At 36.7% G+C, this 15,745-nt stretch overlaps 2 protein-coding genes across 4 annotated transcripts in view; one reads left to right on the top strand and one right to left on the bottom strand.

Annotated features, from left to right (window-relative positions):
• Mrtfb (myocardin related transcription factor B) overlaps window positions 1-15,745 on the top strand; it is a 176,668-nt gene that overhangs the window by 94,261 nt on the left and 66,662 nt on the right. The window lies entirely within an intron of this gene.
• On the bottom strand, window positions 11,424-13,367 carry LOC124093406 (mammalian ependymin-related protein 1). The gene has a single exon (XM_046445805.2). The coding sequence runs from the start codon at window positions 13,365-13,367 to the stop codon at window positions 12,843-12,845; it is 525 nt and encodes a 174-aa protein (XP_046301761.1). The 3' UTR covers window positions 11,424-12,842.

Here is a 15,745-nt window from a genome sequence, read left to right as displayed (position 1 = left end):
TCTCCAAATATTGTGGGGTTTTTTTTTGGCATTTTTTCCTTAGTTCATTTGAAAATAGTATGTAACCTCCTAAACAAAATAGACATGTACTTTGCTGTGTTAGTTCTCAGGGTTTGGGCCCCTCCTTATAAAATACTGTTCACTTGTATGTGTATATGTAAAATCTTAATGCATCGAAGTCCTCCTTTTTAATTTTTTTGTTTCTCTTTGGCAATGTCCTAGGTAAATTTGTGCTCTTTCCTGTTTTGTCTGTTTCTCTCTTCCTCATCCTCCATGTAATTTCCTAACTCCCAAGTTAACATATAAGTAATGCTTCCTAAAGTTAATAAAATCAAAACCACAGCACAGTAGTCTAGAAAAGTAGAGTCATTGTAACCATACATAAATAGCCAACAGTGGTTTTTATGAAAAATGTTTTCACTGTCAGTGATTATTTGTGTGTCTCATTCTTGGTTTTGCTTTTCCTTTGGTCTTTTTGTGGTACTTCGATACTTAACCTTTTAGTCTTCTTAAAATTTTTTGATTTTTCATTATAAAGTAGCAGTCATTTATACTTATGGCAAATTTGTGTGAAAAGAGACAAAAAGGCTGTTGTGGAATCCCACCACTCTAATCACTATTAAACTTTGTAGTAGCTCTTCAATTTTTTTCTGTGTAGGCATTTTAGTTTTAAGAGGTTATTTACATAAATTTGTTTCCTGATTATTTTCATTTTATAGATTAAAAACTTTGTACATAATATGCTACCACTTTTGGAACTGATAAAATACATTTAATTTTCTAGGACTCAAAATGTATTTAAATCAGTTACACATGCAGTTACTATGAAGAAACAGTTTGGACTACCAATTCAAGAAATCTTAATATAGAGATTTTTATATTAAAAATCTTAAGGTTTGACCTTTTTTTTCTCCATAGATACAATGCTCATTACAGACTATGAAATTTAGAATGATAAAAGATAAAGAATTAAAAAATAAACTTATCAGTCCTACTATTCAGAGATAGCTGTCAGAGACGGTGCAGCCATCTCTGTCTCAGTCACTCTGTATGATCTTTTCTTTTAATTCATATAATTCTTTTTTACAAATCATCTTTGATTTGACCAGTTGCATTTCCACCAAGGTGGCTTCTATGACACTGTGATTAGCTCATCATTCTTTTTTAAATTTATTTTTCATTAATTCTAATCTGCAAAAATGTCTGAGTCTCTTTAGTGGAGTATTTATAAACCAAGATCTGAGAACTAGATGTGTTCATTGCTAGTGTGTATCCATTGCTTCCAGGTCCTCTCTATTGGTGGAAGTAAAAAATACAGTGCAGCCGTCTCTGTCTCAGTCACTCTGTATATTTCAACCTGTATATATCTTATTGATACCTCAGTTCCATTCCAGCATCACAGAGTTCACTTGATCTGCCCCTGTTCATACTTTGTAACTCCCTTCTCTGGGAGAACCTGGCTCCCATTATCCACAATCTATTTTCTTATGTGTTTAATTCTAGAATAAACATAAATTTTTTTCAAAATTCCTAGCCATACCACTGTAAAAATAAATCTATATTTAAAGCAGATAAACTTTATGGTTTATAAAATTATATTCCAATAAAGCTGTTTTATATGTGTGTGTACACACACACACACAGAGAGAGAGGCGCTAAAGTTCACTATTTTATCTTTACCCAAAGGTATATAGTCAAAATCTTGTATTCAGAGTTGGTTCTGTCCTTTTCAGTATGTCCATGTTATTTAAAATGCATTTGAGTTCCTTTATTTTGTTTATATTCAGATTGGGGTTGTCCCCCACCATTGTAATTGCTAAATACATTTATGTTTGGTTTGGTTTTGGTACCACGTATTGAACCCAAGGACACTTATACAATAAAGCGCATCCCCAGTGCTTTATTTTACTTTATTTTATTATTTATTTTGAGACAGGATCTTGCTAGGTTGCTTACAGCCTCACTAAGATGCTGAGGCTGGCCTCAAACCTGCAGTCCTCCTGCCTCAGCCTCTGAGGCTGCTGAGATTACAGGCATACTCCACCACACCCAGCCATACATTTATTCTTGCATTCCAACCAGGAATGTATGAGAATGCTTGTTTCTCCTGCAGCCTTACCAACAGAATGTGTTGTCAAACATTTTTGCCATTTTGATTAAATCTCTAATTATGAGTAAGTTTGGATGTCTTTTCACATGTTAAAGGGCCATTTTTAATCTTTTTTTTTTTGTAGGGGAGTGAATTATTTTTCTATTTCTCTGTCAAGCTTTTGAAGTTTTCAGTTTTAAAAGTTATTTATGTACTGGGGTACTTTCCCTTCCTTTTTGAAAAGTTTAGGATTTTACCTTTTTTAATGTTACCAAAGTGTATCATTCTTTCTTTGCATTTGGATTTTGGGTCATAGCTTGAAAACATTTCCTTATGCTTAGCTAATAGAAGAATCCTATCAATATTTATCCGGAGTACTCACATTTTAAAATTGTGTGTGTGCATGTGTGTGTGTGCACATGCTCACACCCATAATTAGAGCCCTGATCCTCTCAGAGTTTGTCTGTTAAGGCTCTTCCCCCTCCCAATTCACAGCTGTTCTTTATGTATTTTTCTGGCTCCCCTGGAATATTTTTCCATGTGAGTCTATATATCAACTTATCTGGCTCTATTTTAAAACTTTTTGGTATTTTTATTGGGATTACATTAAATTTGTAAATTAACTTGGAGAAAACGGACATCTCTAGCTCACTCTTGTGTTTTTCAGGTTTTACATATTTCTTATTTAGTTTATTCCTCAGGGTTTTTGTCTTTTTTGTTTTGTTTTTGCTATCATAAATGGAGTACATGTTCTTTATTTGCTTATTTCTTGGGCATCTAAAGGCTATTCATTTCTGTCTTGAATTTATCCTACTTGGAGTTTGCCAAACTTCTTAAATCGTAAATTTATGTTTTCTAACTAATTTGGGGAATTTTCAGGATTATTCTTGCAAATGTTTTTCCCCCATTATCTCTAAGCCATCTTTCTGGGACTCCCAATTGCACAAAAAATAAACCTTTTGCTTACCATCTGATGAATCACTGAGGTCTATTCCTTTTGGTTTTTGGTTTTTTTTTTTTTTTAATCCTTTTATCTCTGCCTTATGGCTTACTTTCATTCCTTTATTGTTACTTTTTAAAAAAAATTTTTTTGTAGTTGTAGATCGACAGCATGCCTTTATTTTATTTGTTTATTTTTATGCGGTGCTTAGGATTGAACCAAGTATCTCACACGAGGTAGGCAAGTTCTCTGCCACTGAGCTAGAGCCCCAGCCCCCTTCATTGTTATTGATATAATGATTAACATATTTGCATTTTTCTCTGATCACCACTTAAATATGTGCCATGGATTCTGATATATCAAATTACTAACAGTTTTTCTTAAGAAATTCAATTGGTAGTTTTTCTCTTTTTTGTGGCTTAATAGAAGATGTAATTGATTTCTTTTTAGGTTTTTTAATTTTATGATAATTTATAGTTGTATTACATTGAGACTGAGGTGTTTATGATATTTTTTACTTTATGGAACTTGTTGACATTTCTTTGTGACCTAAAAAGTGACCTTTTGTATTTCACTATATTTGAGAAGATGTAGTCTATATTATCAGAATGTAAAGTTAAATATACACCAATAACACATTTTTATTAATTATAAAATTTTGGTCTTAGATGTGACTTATTTTATGTCTCTTTTATCTTTGTCTTACATTGAGAGTGGCAGATTATCACTATTATATGTGAGTTTCTGTCTGTCACATTGGATCTCCAGTGCTTTTGATTTTCCAACAGTTCTTTTGCTGTGCTATTTTGTGCATGGTCATAGCTGTTTTATCTTTAATATTGACTATGGCTTTAGCATTAAAATATATGCTCTTAGTCACATATAATTTTTTTTAACTTGAATTCTATGTTTTCTGTTTTTAGGATCGCGGCCTCATCGCCATTTTAATCTATAACACACACCAGTCTACCGTAACATATAAGGCTGTCAGTCACAGCTCCCTGAGTTATGCCATACACACACTTTAGAAACCATTCTTCAGAGCTGGGGTAGTAGCTCAGTGGCAGAGCATTTGCCTAGCATTTGTGAGGCACTGGGTTCAATCCTCAGCACCATATAAAAATAAATAAAATAAAGGCATTCTTTCCATCTACAATTACAAAAAAAATAAATAAATGAAAAGAAACCATTCTTCAGTTACAGATGGGATTTAATTTAATAGATGAATAGGTTTGGTTTGCTTTGGGTTTTGGTGGTTGTTTTAAGATCATTTAGAACAGTTATGCTGCTCATTTAGACAACCAGGTAAATAACCTTCCATTAGACATGAATGATGTGACTTTGTGTACAACCAGAGATATGAAAAATTGTACTCTATATGTGTAATATGAAATGTGATGCATTCTGCTGTCATATATAACAAAAGGGAAAAAAGAATAGTATAAAGCAAAATGGCAATTATCAAGAATACAAGTAACAATAAATGTTGGCAAGGATGTGGGGGGAAAGGGTACACTCACACATTGCTGATGAAACTGCAAATTGGTGCAACCACTCAGAAAAGCAGTATAGAGATTCCTCAGAAAACTTGGAATGAAACCACCGTTTGACCCAGTTATCCAACTCCTCTGCATATACCCAAAGACTTAAAATCAACATACTATAGTGATGCCACATCAATATTCCTATCAGCTCAATTCACAACAGCTAAACTATGGAACTAATGTAGATGTCCTTCAATAGATGAATGGGAATAAAGAATAAATGTCACATATACACAATGAAATATTACTCAACCATAAAGAAAAATGGAATTATGGCATTTGATGGTAAATGGATAGAACTGGAGGCTATTGTGCTAAATGAAATAACCAAAGGCCAGATGTTCTCTGATATACAGATGCTAATTCTCAATGGTGGGGAGGCATTTGGGGATGGGAAAGTGTCAAGATTCACTGGATTCACAGAGAGGAATGAGGGGGAAGGGAGGGAGAAGAGGGGCTGGTAATGGCAAAGACAGTAGACTAAATCAGACATAACTTTCCTATGTTCATATATGAATACATGACCAGTGTAACTCCACATCATGTATAACCTCAAGAATGGGAAGTTGTACTCCATGTATGTATAATACATCAAAATACATTGTACTATCATGTATAACTAAAAAGAAAAAAATAACCTCTATTGCATTAAGTTTTTGTAAATAGTAGAGACTATTTCAGAGTTGTTATATTATATAAAGGAATTTCTCCGTCTGTTCCTTCAGGTACCATTGTGGGTTTTTCATAAAAACAAATTTATTAAAACCTAATTGCCATACAGTAAACTGCCCATGTTTAAAGTATTCAGGGTAAGGAATTTTGGCATATGTATACAACTCTGAAATCATTACCACAAACAAGATAACAAACATTTTCATGAACTTTAGGAATTTCCTCACACCCTTTTATAATCCATTCCTCTTTACATAATTGTCTCCAGGCAGCCTGTTACTTGCTTATAGTCACCATTTATATTTTCTAGGATTTTATAAAAATAGAATCATATATAATTAGTACGTACTATTTTTGTCTGACTTCTTTTATTCAGCATAATTATTTTGAGATTCATTCATGTGGCTCTAGTTCTTTTTTATTGCTGAGTAATATTCCCCTCTACAGATATGCCAAAAGTTATTCATTTAGGGATGGATGGTTATTCGAGATTTTGTCTGTTACAAATAAAGCTACCAATAAAGTTCTATAAAAAGAACAACAGTTTTTTCAAAAACTAAGCCTACACCTCCAATATGACCAAGCCTTTATGCAAAAGAAATGAATGTAAATATCCATTCAAACATTTTACATAAATATACATAACTAGTTTATTCATAATAACTCAAAACTGGAAACTTCCCATGTGTCTATCAACAGATGACTGGATAAACAAATGTGGTATGTCCATACAGTGAATTACTGCTCAGTAATAGAGAGGAACCAACTATTCATATATGCAGTAACATGGATCAATCTCAGAATTAGTATGCTGAGTGAAAGAATTAAAACACAAAAGATTACATACTATATGTTCTCATTTACTTGAAATTTTAGAAAAGGTATACTACCAGCCCTCGTACTCATAGATCTGCCTTCTGTCCTATTATTTGAGAGAAAGCAGATCAGTGATTAGGTGAAATTTGGTATGGCAGAAGGAAATACTTCCAAGGGAAAAGTGGAAACCTTTGGGAATGGTGAAAACGCCCTGAGTCTCAAATATGATTGGGATTTCACAAGTGTATGCCTCCATCAAAACTCGCCAATTTGCACACTTAAATGGGATGCACATCATCTTTGAATTATACCTCAATAAAATTGATTTTGAAATGTGTCTCAGACATAACTCCCCAAAATATAACAGATTTTTTTTTGGTTACTAGTTTATTCCCAAAAACTGAATGTAAGAATCTACTTAATTAAAAAGAAAGTTGATCATGTGAAAATTATTAAAATAGTAGAAAAATTTCACAGGATCAGAAAGATGGATAAGATGCAGTTCTAGCTCTTGAAGATTTTAAAATTTACCAAGGTAGAGAAGAGAGATCAGGAATATGCAAAATATTCAGATAAGTGTTGAGGGAAAGATAAATATCTGAAAGAATCCAGCTTCCTCATTCTAGGCACCAAGAGAGAATTAAACCCTATAGATGTCATTTGAATATCTGTTTTCTTAATTCTTCCAAGGATGACTTAGCATGTACTGTTTTAGGTACTTGGGAAAGAAGTTAATTCATGTATAAGGGATACCTTTGGGCTTAATTCTTTCCCAGAACTTATTGAGAAAAGCTAGTAGACTGTGGCCCTACTACCTAGGTTTTAAAAATCTCTGTTCTGGATGGGGTGTAACTCAGTGGTAGAGCACTTGCCTAGAGTGCATGAGGCCCTGAATTCAGTCTGCAAAACAAAACAGAACAACAAAGCGGAAATAACGCTATTCTACTTAAACTATGTAACTGAACAGATTAACCTCTTGGTGCTTCACTATGAAATGAAGACAGTGGGAGGTAGATTCAGGAGTGAAGTGTGTTCATATGCACAGAGCACTTAACACCATGCATGAATACATGCTGTAGTAAAAAGTAAGAACTACGCGAACTTCAGCGATGTGCATCTCCATCTCCGTTACCGTTGTGAGGCGGATTGTGAGTCCTCAGATGGCAGGACCATGAGTGTAGGTGTATACAGAGGAAGAAGACCTCAGTCTTTGGGGTGAAGTTAGACATCCTGGAAAGCTGCTGAAAGAAATCGATGCTGGGACTAGTTCTTCAAGTCTGTCTGGGTAGTTTCTATGGGCAGAGATCAGAAGTAGGGGATGGTAGGTAGAGGAAAAAGCTTAAGCAAAGATGAGGACAACCCTGTGTGTTAGGGAATGCTCAGCAGTTAGATTTCACTGAGATCCGAGGAACATGCAGGGGTTAATAACACCACTCAGGAAGACGGGAGACAAAACACTGGCATCCCTGAATGCCAGCCTAGAAAGATGTGGGCAGAATAGAGTGGACGAGGAGGAGTTATCATCAGTAGTGGGGGACAGCATTAATTGAGCAGTGATAGTGTCCCAGACATTGGCACTGCAGCAGTGAGTAAGACGACCTCCTTGGTGTTTAAATTCACTCACTGTCCAGAATTGAGCTAACTTGAGGTCAAGGCTAGCCATTTCTTATCCCTCTTTTCCTCTTTTTTTTTTTTTGTTTTTGTTTTTGTTTTTCCAGTAAAATCAAGAAAAGGTGATTTAGTCCTGAGTATAGCATATGATTTTAAAATTCAAAGGTATCTTAATTCCAAAAAGAAAATTTATTTGGAAACTACCATTTTGAAAGCAAGAAGTTTATGACCCAAATCGAGGATAGATGTGTTGGGGGTGGTTATGTGTACCTCAGTGAGTATGGAGAGTTCACAGTTGAGCCTAGTGCATAGAATGAGATGAGGAGTCACAATCATAGAAAATTAGGAGAGAGAGAGGACAAGCGAAAGATATGGTAGAGAAATGTAATTAATTGATTACAGTTTTTGTAAATGGGCAAGAAGAACTGTAGTCCCAAAAGGGATCCTAATTCCCTGTGGAAAGAAACAGGTTTCTTCTTCCTTAAAAAAATGGGTGAAAGGTTGTAGTAGAAAGGAGGAGTAGACTTTATGTCTGAAGACCTCAATATTGTTAGTGAATCTGGGGGCCGCAGGTACTTGCAGAGAAAGGAAGGAAGGTAGTAGTATAATACCTTGAGAAAAATGAAAATGCTTTAGAACAGCTGTGCAGGTAATTCAAAGAAAGTCAATACAAGAGGAAGGAAAAATTTTGGAGCTTATGTGAGCTTATACTGGATTTGGCTTTTTTATCTCTACCTTTGTACGTCATGACTCCCAAGATGATAACATTAGTCAGCCACTCAGATAAACAAAGCCAAATGTTTAATTTCCACCTTGAGATAACATTGTGGAAGCCAAGCTTTGGATTAAATAGATCCTTTTTCTCTGAGTTACCCAGTTCCCAAACTTAAGTAATATAAAAATGGCTAGTAGACGACTTAATGTTTATTACTGTAATGTTGGTGAATTATGGACAACGATAAATGAAGTATGAGACCCCTTTTGTTTAGCAGCACTTACACAACTATGAAATCCTTTGCACATTAGTGCAACCACACTAGTGAAACACAAGTCAGTGTCAACTTATCATGGCATGATGCACCTCTGCATAAGCGTGGCTGCTGCTCGATGGCTGACAGGGACACTCACTGCTCCAGCACAGGCTCAGAGTCTGTACGGCTACATGCCATAGGGACTCATCTCTCCCACTCCATTGTCTATTTAAATTACTTTAGGCTGGGTATCATATTGCCTTCTCTAGGCTTAACTGTCCACTACAACATCTGGCTCTCTGGTTTTCATTACTGTATGACAATATTTGATTATAAAATAGCTATCCAGGTGATTAAGTTGTGAGGAATTCTGGGTTAACAAAATGAAAAAACTATTTTTTTAAAGTTTCCTAAAAGAATTCATGAATCTGTGAGAGAATATCTTTGACCTCCTGAGATTTATGACAGTGTTTGTTCGACCCAATTCTCAGGCCTCACAAATGACTATGTGGCCGTGATTAGTCACTCAGGAGCAACAGATAGGCAAGGAACAATGCAGAATATGAAGATATTGGAAGATTTTAGGGTGATTGAAATAGTTTATCTAAACGTAAAGATAACCAAGGAAGAGAAATACAACTTTAATGTGAACTAGTCATAGAAATACAACTGTAATGTGAACTAGTCATTTGGAAGACATCAGAGAACTGGACTGGAGTTAAGATGAATAGAAAATACTGCTATTCAAAATGTGGCCCACAATGGTGCCAGTCCAAAGCTTTTTGTAAGTATTCATTGTAAGGTGACTGAGAATCTAAAGTGGTTAGAAATTTTTGTGGCAGTGTGACACTGATAAGACATTCAAGTGCAAGATTTGTGAACCCCATGTTGAGCAGAGTGCAGATCTGTCTGGGTATGTCTATGCCAAACTTAGCATGTCCCTACTAGTCCTGTACAGTAGGGTCCCATGTGGGTCCACAGCAGATTGAAAGTTTAAAATTATTTCTCTTAACCATAGTTATAGAAGCACTGATAGAAAAACATTCTAATAAGAGTAAGAAAATGGAATCGAGGAGAAAGGTGTCAGACGTTTTTAGAAGCTCTAGACCATATTCCTTGAGGAATCTTGTCTTCCCCACCCCTAATCCCACACAGAATACTCTTAATAAATGCTCATTGGCCTTCAGTGAGGTGTTCTTCATGATGATGAGGTCACAGATTTATTTGTATTAATAAATTAACAAAAAATAGCACTTAAAACAAAACATCCTTCAAATATTCATTTCTTAGCCCTAGTAATTCTCATACTTCTTAAACTGTTTTTTCTATTTCATTATTCTAGTTTAGGGAAAAAGTACCAGCAGGGCTTTCTATATATGTAACAAATTCAAATTTAATTAAACACATGAAATCTCAAATATAGTAGGAAGACACCAAAAGATAGAAAATAATAAACAAGTAAAAAAAAAAAAAAAAAAAGGTCATCTGCACCTGAGCCTTAGGGGATGTGGTTGGAAAATGTAGGCCTGCCTGTATGGCATCCTGGCTGGTCTGCTGATCTGCACGGTCTTACCAGAGAAACCTCAAACCTAGCAAAGACATAATCTGGAAGTGAATTCTCACACATGTGAGGAGCATCATGCATGTGATGGGCATTTTATATTCCTTTTTCCTTATTTTTTTATAATCATAGAAAACAGCTATTGTTATTGTTCTTGTTACTATTGTTGTATTTTTATAGATGAGGCAGCCAAGGCACAAAGATGTTGCCACTCTTCCAAGATTTCACAACCAAATTATGTTTAGCTCTAAAATCATGCCCCTTCTACAAAACCATCCTGCCTATTACCCTTTGTCATTTTATCTTTGATGTTATTGTCCCCCTTAAAATTAAATAATACAAGCTTGTGAATTCACATGTAGAATTAGAAGGAAAAAAATATAAGCATTTTTTGTTTGTTTTTATTGAAAAGAATATTGGAGTCAGAAGAACAGAGTTAAGGATTTGTATTCACCTCAGAATGGCTTAAAAACATCATTTCATATTTGAACTTTTTAAAAAAAAAATAAAACGTCAATACTAATCTCGTACTTAAGCTTTTGAGGATGAAAAGATGCTTAGAATCCTCAAAAGTATGCTAAATTGTGATTTAAAAGTCATTATTACAGATGGTAAACATTTGTTATTTTCTCAGTGAGATTCCTACATATAGTTTACTCTCCTTAATGTAGTCTTTTTCTCCACAAAATTAGAAACATTGACTTCCCTCTTGTGATTAAGCATCCTCAACAGGAGTGAGTAAAAATTGATTCTTGTGGGATAAGTGAAAAAATCTTAGTCTGTTTGTAAGGCACAGATATACATACAGTATATAACTTTATGGTATAAAAATTTCATGAAAAGTGATTTGAAAAATATATATTTAAAAAGATCAAGGGACAATAATGTAAAAAGAGTTTGAGAAACACAATTGTAGATGGTTTCTTTCCCAAACATTGCTGGTCGTAACTTAATGTTATGACTTTAGTCTTTGCTAGGGTTTGAACGTCTCAACTTTTTGTTCATCTGTGTTTGCTAACCCTTCAAAGCCCTAGTCATTTCATTCTCCCTTATATTGTGTGACTTGGGAAGTCATCTCAGAATTCAAGGAAGATGGACCTGAAGGTAACATTCAACCTGAAGAAAGTTCTTTGTTGTAAATCTTCCAGCTAGCTTGTTCTATTTATCTAACTATAAAGTTTAGAAATAGAGAAAGGATTTGAATGACTTTTTTTTTTTTTTTTTTGTGCTTAAATTAGTTTATTAATATAGATAAACTGTGAGTAATACAGATTGTTTATGAACATAACATGGGTATCACACATTTATTTTGGTAACTAAAATTGATGGCCAAATGAAATACAAGAGGAAAATTATATAGAATAATAAATTGTATTACTGAAGGTCTACCCAGCGATCAGCAAACCCAACCCCACTTAAAAGATGAGGAAACTGAGAACCAGAGGATAGTATTCTTAACTCTACAAATGTTGAGGGCACTGATCATGTGCAGGCACTTGCTTGGTATTGGGATTTAAAAAGTAAACAGAACAGTAATACCCGTACTCAAGGGACTCTTAGCCAGGACAGTGGGACATAGCATCCAGGAGGCAGGAAATTGTCACACAGCATAAGTATTGTCAGAAAAGCATGCTCAACCTGCAAGATGCAACTAATCCAGGCTTGGGAGCAGCTCTCAGAGAAGGTCATGTGTGAACTGACCTGGGAAGGATGAGCAGATGTCAGATAAACAACAGAGACTGTGAAACAGTCCCAGGAAGGCCAAGGCAAGGGCAAGTCTAGTTTAGTTAATAACCAAAGGAACTGGAGTACAAAGGAGTTCTAATTCTGCATTTGGAGGATTAGAGGTATCAGTCTCCTGATAATGGGTGCAGCGCTACTTTAGAACACCAGCTGTCCATTTAGAAGAATGTGAACATTCCGCACATAAATCAATACTCTTGCATAGAAAACAGGAAGCATACATGGCTCGTGCTTCATTAAGTACAAACATTATGATTGTCCAAACCCTCTTGCTTCAAACTTCTGTTTCTCTTTTTCTTTTCCCTTTCAAAGAATTAATACTTCATAATAATAGCCTTTCATTTCCTTCCAAATATCTCTGTCCATGGGTCATGTCATAGAGCTCTTATGTCTGGAAGAAATTTAGGAGGTCATTTTGTGCATTGTAGCGGCAGGGTGGGGGTGCGCATCAGTGGGAACAGATGCCTCCTGGTACAGTGACGCAGGGGGTTTCCCTTGTAGGGAACTTAACAATAAACACTGACCAAAATCACCCTGCATTTTATTATCACCATCAATTCTTAAAATATTCATCCCTGCCAAGGCAAACTGCTCCTGCTAACCTTTCACCCCTTCATATGCCACGACACTGAATAGACACCTATGCACACAGAAAACCAAGTTTGCGTTAGCAATAACTGAAGTGGCCATGCTAGTGGTCATCTAAGAAGGCCACATGTTCTCCATTCAATTTCCTTCTGTATTCATAGCTGAGCAGTCAAAGTCAGACACAGGGAAAAATTTATATCAGTGTTTAGCATCCTAAAACTATCCCCAGTGTAGATTCTATCATCCCCACCAGTCTCCAATCTGTTTCCAGCTGATGTTCGAGGCAGTCACTTCTGCATTCAGAGGCTCACCAGGTGCAGTCCTCACTCATCTTCTCGGGCTGGGCCGTCTGGCACGTGCTTGGAGGGGTAAACACGGAGGGGTCTTTAATGCCTAGCTGTACATCAAAAAATCGTGTGGACAGTATTACACTATAATTTCTAATGAAGGTTTCCTGGACGGGATAACAATCCTTGGCTGTATAAATGCCGATCCAGGTTTCGTAGGATCGAGCTGACTTTCTGTTGGACCACTCCTGGACGGTGATCTGCTCCTGAGGCCCCCCAATGGAGTACTGGTCTTCAAAGGTGGAGTTCTGAGGAATGTCAAGAGGATCCCAAGGTTCTGTCAGGGTGATTTTTGAGCACTGCTTAGTGGCTTGTTCAATCTGAAACATGACTCCATCCTTATAGAGCAAAATATATTCAAATAATCTCTTGCAAGGGATCAGCGCCTTCCTCTCGTCCAGCACCCTCACGCGCTGGTTGAGCCCATCGTAGGACAGCAGAGCACGACTCTTGAATGACTTTTTTAAGCCAGTATATTCTGTCATTTATTGATTATCCACCCCAATGAGTCCAGCAGGAGGAGTCAGTCACCTTCAGGTCAACAGGACATTTCCATTAAGTGATGCTACTGGCCCCACAGAGGACGAGCCTGTAAAATATGTTCCTCCGCCCCATGCTGCTATTTGCCCCATCCCATACAATTCTCTTCTTTGGGTCTGAGCAGAGGTCAGTCAGCAAACTAGTAATTGTAAAATTCCAATCCAAAAAAACCTTGCCATAGTCGCAGTTCACATCTCTAGAGAGTAAAGCAAACCCAAGAGGATGCAGCTGCCATGCCAGCCTCATTGCATGTTCCGGATAAGGGACTATAAGCACCAGTCACAAGGCCAGCTGCTAAGCTGTCTGCCCCGTTTTAGGATTTGGTTATGCTATAATATTTAACTGCAGAAATCACCAATGTTTTTGCTCAGAACCTCATTAACTTGGAAATGTCAGAAAATTTTATCGCTTCATGAAATAGTGGTTTTCATGGAGGCTAATTTTTAAATGAAGAAATGTGTATATACGAGTGTATTAATGTGAGCTGTGAAAGAATTTAGCAGTCTCTTTACATTTGATTTCAAATGCTTTGCATTGGTAAAGCCTTAGTAATATACCCAGGTTCTTCCTTAATGGAGTGCAGCAGCATCACAGTGAGAATCTTCTCGTCAGTAGTTTTGTGAGCATACATTAGCTCTGCCAAGTTTTTGTGTAGGTCCCTTGAGCCGGTTTGTTTGTGTTCTAATTCCCTGAAGCCTTTCTTGGATTGTTCCTACTCTAAGCCATACAGTTTTTCTCACGCTTATTAAATATCTGTGTTTGGGATGGTGGGAAAATTGACTTGATTTATGGCGGTCTCTTGCATAGTAAATTAGCCCTTTGGAGTGTGCGTACACACAAACACTGTAGAAGCAAGTTTGTCATAGCAGAAGTGACTTTAATCACATATCATTTGGAAGTTCAGTGCCTCTTGACGGTAGAGCCAAATGACAGTGAAGGTGATGTAGCATACACAGTAAGGAACAAGAACAAATCTAAAGAGCAATTTATGTGACAACTGTGGGCTTCTCTTACTGAGAAATAATGCATATCCTCTTCCCTCCCTAATTCAATACAAAAGACTGTGGAGCTGAGCAAGGCAGCTGCCCTCTGCAGATGGGAGTGATGGGCCAGGGAGCAGGGGCACAGGGTGGCTATAGCAGTGGCAGGAGCGGGGGTTATAGGGCATCCATGAGTTAGATGGGAGAGACCATGGGAGAAAACTTCTCCCTGTAGGAAAAGGTGGCCATAAATATAGAAAAGAGAAAATGAGTGATTTGGAAGCACCATAGTGAATTGTGGTTTTCAATATATATGTAGAAAGTCGGGACTAACTATGGATGCATTGTACATCTCCTGACAGAGAGAGATATAAATGTGAGTGTGTGTGTACACACACACACCAACTCACAGACATATTTTATTTTCCATCTGTGTCTACAGAGAATGTCTGGGTACACTGACAACCCTAAGAGCAGTGAGCACACCTAGTCTCCAGACCTGTTTCTAAATGGGGCAGAAGTACAAGATAAGCTTGGAACATCTTGTGCCAGAAAGTAAGAAAGTGCTCAAATAATGCTAGGGCCATGACAAGAATCTGTGAGAGTCTCTATTGGCAAAACAGGGATAACTTAAACATAATAAGAGTAACAGGTGTAACACAAGGCATGAAGTAGCAAACCATGGATGTATGCTGATGTAAATAGGCAATATAAACCAGGTATTCTTCTTACAGTTGAATGTGCCACTAATATAGTGTATCCCCAGCTTACAATGGTGCAGCTTATGATTGTTCAACTTTATAGTTGTACAGAAGCGACATTATGTTCAGCAGAAACCATACTTTGAATTTTACACTTTTTCTGGGCTCGAAGTAAAGCACTCTGATTCGGTCTTGTGATGCTGGGTGGCAGCAGTGAGCCACTACTCCTAGTCAACCCTAGGATCACCAGGGGAAACAGCCAGATCTTCACAGGGTGCTGTGTTGCTGATAATGTTCTATAGTTTATGTGTATTGTTAAATACATGTTCGACTTAACAGTATTTTTAGTTTCCAGTGGGTTAACAGGGTGTGAGTTGAAGAGCATCTGTAATGTAGAAGGAATGGTAGCAATTTTGCCAGGGTACGTCTCCTGACTAACCGTGAGAACACACTAGGCAAACACAAATTGTGGGTGATTCTATAAAACAACTGGCCTGTAATCAAAATTCAGAGAAAGAAAGACTGAGAAACTGAGATGGAAGCAACAAGAGGCTTGATAACTTTGTGATCTTGTGTTGGATCTTTCTGCTATAAAGGATATTGTTGAGACAGTTGGTGAAATTTGAATGGAGCTTTGGATCA

The sequence above is a fragment of the Marmota monax genome, unplaced genomic scaffold, assembly GCF_021218885.2.
Source record: "Marmota monax isolate L192 unplaced genomic scaffold, Marmota_monax_Labrador192_F-V1.1 WCK01_AAM20220418_F8-fsc00035, whole genome shotgun sequence".
NCBI lineage: Eukaryota > Metazoa > Chordata > Mammalia > Rodentia > Sciuridae > Marmota > Marmota monax.
The sequence above is the reverse complement of the archived record's forward strand: the minus strand, read 5'-3'. Positions and strand labels throughout refer to the sequence as shown.

Coding starts and splice junctions, on each gene's coding strand:
- LOC124093406 (XM_046445805.2), bottom strand. CDS start 13,367: ATGACAGAATATACTGGCTTAAAAAAGTCATTCAAGAGTCGTGCTCTG.